Source organism: Leiobunum rupestre, chromosome 5 (genome assembly GCF_980474605.1).
Source record: "Leiobunum rupestre chromosome 5, qqLeiRupe1.1.hap1, whole genome shotgun sequence".
Lineage (NCBI taxonomy): Eukaryota > Metazoa > Arthropoda > Arachnida > Opiliones > Sclerosomatidae > Leiobunum > Leiobunum rupestre.
Genome location: NC_143388.1, coordinates 19,531,843 through 19,535,700, shown reverse-complemented (window position 1 = coordinate 19,535,700; position 3,858 = coordinate 19,531,843). Strand labels below are relative to the sequence as shown.

At 45.9% G+C, this 3,858-nt stretch overlaps 1 protein-coding gene across 1 annotated transcript; it reads right to left on the bottom strand.

The window, feature by feature from the left end:
• Nucleotides 1–287: 287 nt before the first annotated feature.
• On the bottom strand, nt 288–1,214 carry LOC149943733 (uncharacterized). Its single transcript, XM_090176173.1, has one exon. The coding sequence runs from the start codon at nt 1,212–1,214 to the stop codon at nt 288–290; it is 927 nt and encodes a 308-aa protein (XP_090032299.1).
• Between the last annotated feature and the right edge of the window lie 2,644 nt (nt 1,215–3,858).

The following is a 3,858-nucleotide window of genomic DNA, read 5'->3' as shown; positions in this document are numbered from 1 at the left end:
GTGCAACTCCCGTAGGGTTTATGAACATCTACCCAGAGAAATCGCAAAGCATCCCGACCTTCTTCGTGGATTCCGATTTGCAGAAAAGCTTTTGTGATATCACTGGTGAAAGTGATTTTTCGTCCTCGAAAACGAAGTAAAATGTCAAACAGTTCAGGGTTTAGTTTGGGGCCGGCTTCGAGGCAGGAGTTGAGGCTTGACACTCCGGTTGCGTGTGAAGATGCGTCGTAAACGATACGAGTTCACGTTGACGTGCTGGATTTTCGTATCACGGGGCGATGTGGTAATTAGTAGAGTACTTTTCCTGTTTTCAGAGCTGGATCGACCCTTTCGCCGATTCCCGTGATTATTTGATCCTTGATGATGGCGTTGTATTCGTTGAAAATAGCTGGATCCTTGTGAAGTTTGAAAAGCAGGTTTGATGTGCGTTTGGATGCGACAGCGTAGTTGTCTCCCAAATTAAAATTGTTCGTCTTGAACGGTAAACCGACAGTGTAGCGACCGTCTTCAAAAATTGTAGTTTGCGCAAATTTGTTCAAAATTTGTTTACCAGATTCGGTGTCTTGATCGTTTTCGTATACTACGATCGATTCCAAATTCCAGAAACTGCGAAGCTGGGTTGAGAGAACTTCATCTTTTTCTTCGAACGCTCGTGTATTGCTGTGTACTAATGATACGGCGACGGCTCCCACGTTGCGTGATGCGGTCGTAACGGGGCCTTGGAGGGTCCACCCGAAGATTGTTTCCACGGCAATTAGAGTACGACTGAAACGTTCATTTTTTTCACTCAGGGTAACGGCCCACAGATAATCGGCACCAATAAGTATGTTGACTGCTCTTGGATCTCCATTTCCGATTTCGAATTCGGTGACGTCAGCCATCAGTAGTTTTCGTTTCGTGAATTCTTTGGCAAGGTCGTCGCCCGGTGCAGCGAAGACGGACCCGCAGATTTCTGCCGTCTCGTAAGCGTCGACGATTACGATCTTCTCGGGATTATGGCAATTTCCGAAACTATTTGTTTCTAGGACCTCTTCGCATAAAACTTGTAGACCAAGCTCTGGTGATAACTTCTCTTTGATAAACGTCACGTGACTCCCGTCGTCAAGGAGACACCAGACTGGCTTCGGTTGTTGACCAACGGGACGTGTTGTTATGGCTAAGGTGGTCTGGAGAAAAACGGCTCCCGTTTGGCTCTTCGGAACTGCGGCTGCCATTTGAGGGACTCCGTTCGAGTTTTCCGCAGCCACGTTGTCGTTTCAGTTTCCGCGTTGATCACAAATACTAGTATGATATCGGTTATTGCAGTTTTTACAGGTACGATATTTTGAAGTACAGTCACGCGCTTGATGGCGATCTCTCAGACAGATTAAACAACGTTTTTTTCTGGATGAGTAGGGCTTTTTCCTCGTCTACCGTAAGTTTCCGGCACTGCGTTGTCGTATGATCGTTCTTCTCGCAATATAGACAGGACCTACCGTCGGCTTTTACAGCAAGCGCGGTGGCTCTGTAAGGCGGTTTCGGTCTCCGATTATCCTGACGTGGATCCCACCATTGCGAATGTCTCTCTGATGTTCTGCGATCTGAATCGGGGTCTCTGCGTTCCTGGTCCGTAGCTCTTCCTAAGACGGAAGCGCGTTCTCGACTGGCAATTTCTTTTTGAAGAAAAAATATTAAATCTGTAATTTTCAATTGTTGTACAGCGGCGTATTCTCGGCTGAAAGCTAACGTGATGTCTTCCGGGAGGCGTTGCGTGATGATTGGGCAAAGAAGACTTCCATAGTTTTGATCAATCACGTTTAGGTCTTCTAGACTTCTGAGTTGCGTCATACAAGAATCGTGCAGTCTTCTAAGGCCTACTACGTTGCTTAATTTCCTCACGGCGGGAAGACAGAGCAGGTGGTTCATGCGTTCACTGATGATGATTTCCGTACGTCCAAATCTTGTTTTTAGCGTTGTGATGGCTGAGTCGTAATTAGCGTCCGACATCGATAATCCGTCTACAGCTTTTCGAGCTGCACCTTCTAAGTAAGATAATAGGTAACTGTACTTATCCGTTTTGCTGAGGTTAGGATTATCGTGAATAGCCGTTAAGAAGTGTGCCCAGAAATTCTGCCATTTGCTGATTTTCTAGTAAAGCGGCGGATTTCTAGTTTTGGTAATCGTACACTCGGTGTAACACCGATGACCGGTTGCGATGGCGTGGTGAGTCCCAAGTTGAGTCCGGCCGGTGGTGTCCATACAGGCTGGTTTAAATTGTTAAGCGTGGATAGGCTCCCAAGCAGCTCAGTATTTCAAATGAAACCTTGTGACATAGAACTCGCCATGGACGATGAGAGATTGGCCGCTAGCGATGCGGCTTGCGTAGCGCGCTCCGAGGCTTTCCTTCCTCGAGATATAGTGACAGTAAGATCGTCGATGTATACTTGAGAGATTTGCTGATCATCCTCCAGTTCTTTTTCCGTGGTGAAAGGAGTTCTATGGATTCGTCTAGACTGAAAAGTAGGGATTCTTGGTTTGAAAGATTTTTACGTAGCCCTCGATTGCTGCGAAATCGGGCGAAGGTTTTGTCAGCTCCAGTTCCAAGTTGTTTTTCGTTCGTGTAGCGGATTTTTTCGTCTCGGTTCCTTTAGACTTTAAGCGAGTAAATTCATCCACATTTGAAAATCGTTGTAGAAGAAACGCGTTACTAACTTTCCCGGGTTTCGGCCCAACAATGTTACGGCGGGGAGCGTGTAATGTAAATTGAACTAATAAAAACTTAATTATTTAAAAGGGGGTTAGCGATAGGGGTAATTCATACAATTAGTAGCCACGTTTAAAACAAAACTTAAAAAATTAGATGACAAAAGCGAATTGAATAAGATACGACATAATACTTGAGTTTATTTAAATGACATTGGGTAAAATATTAGCAAAAATTAAGCGAGCGCGATACAAACGAAAAGGGAAACGTCCGAAAGCAGAAAGCGAAGTGAAGTAGTCTCGCCTCAGAGAGAGGGAACGTTTTTTCTTATTATTTTTTTGACATCCATGCACACATCGGTGTTGAATCAAGGCCTTAGACACCAGCACACAATAACTGATTAATCAGGGTGAGATATGTGTAACGGCCACGCCTACGGGGGGATACGTGGGGGACACCCGCGGCAGAACCATCCCGACCACCCGTTGGGAGATTGGTGATCGTCCTCACACGGCCATCCACAAACTCTGCCTCCCAGACGCTTGGGATTACAGGAGTACGCCACTTCTCCCGGCCGTTTTTACCTCTCCGAGGGTACTTTGTACCCTGGAGGGGTTATACAATCACCGTGTCTGTGGGTGGGTGTTTGTGTGGGTGTGTGTGTGGGTGTGTGTGTCCTGCGAACGCGTACGCATTTTGGTAATCACTGCGTACACTTTGTGTTGAAATCACCGCGTTCGCAGTTGCTAGGGCTCTTTGCGTTCGCAGTTGCTAGGAATTAGGGAGCGAAGTCTAACGGATGGCAAAACCACCGTTTGACGGGGAGCAATGCGGTTGGGTTTGGTTTTGATGGTTTTACGCTCACCGTCGCGACCGTGTGGATACAGTTTGATTGGATATTACGTTATTTTAATGTTTATGTGTAAAGTGTGAATGTTAAGTTTGTGTTATGACGGTTGTGGGTGTTGAGTGTGTTATTTTAGTGTTGGTTATGTTATGTTTGTGTTGGTTGCGTGTACGTGCATTTTCTCTCCAATGTTTTCTTGTTGACTTTTGGGACGGACCGAATGCTGAGTGTTTAACAACCTCTCAACTTCCAACTGCAGGGTTTCCACCAATTGTTCACGGTATTCGTCTTAGTGTCTATTTGCGATTTATTGGCGCTGGCCGGGAAT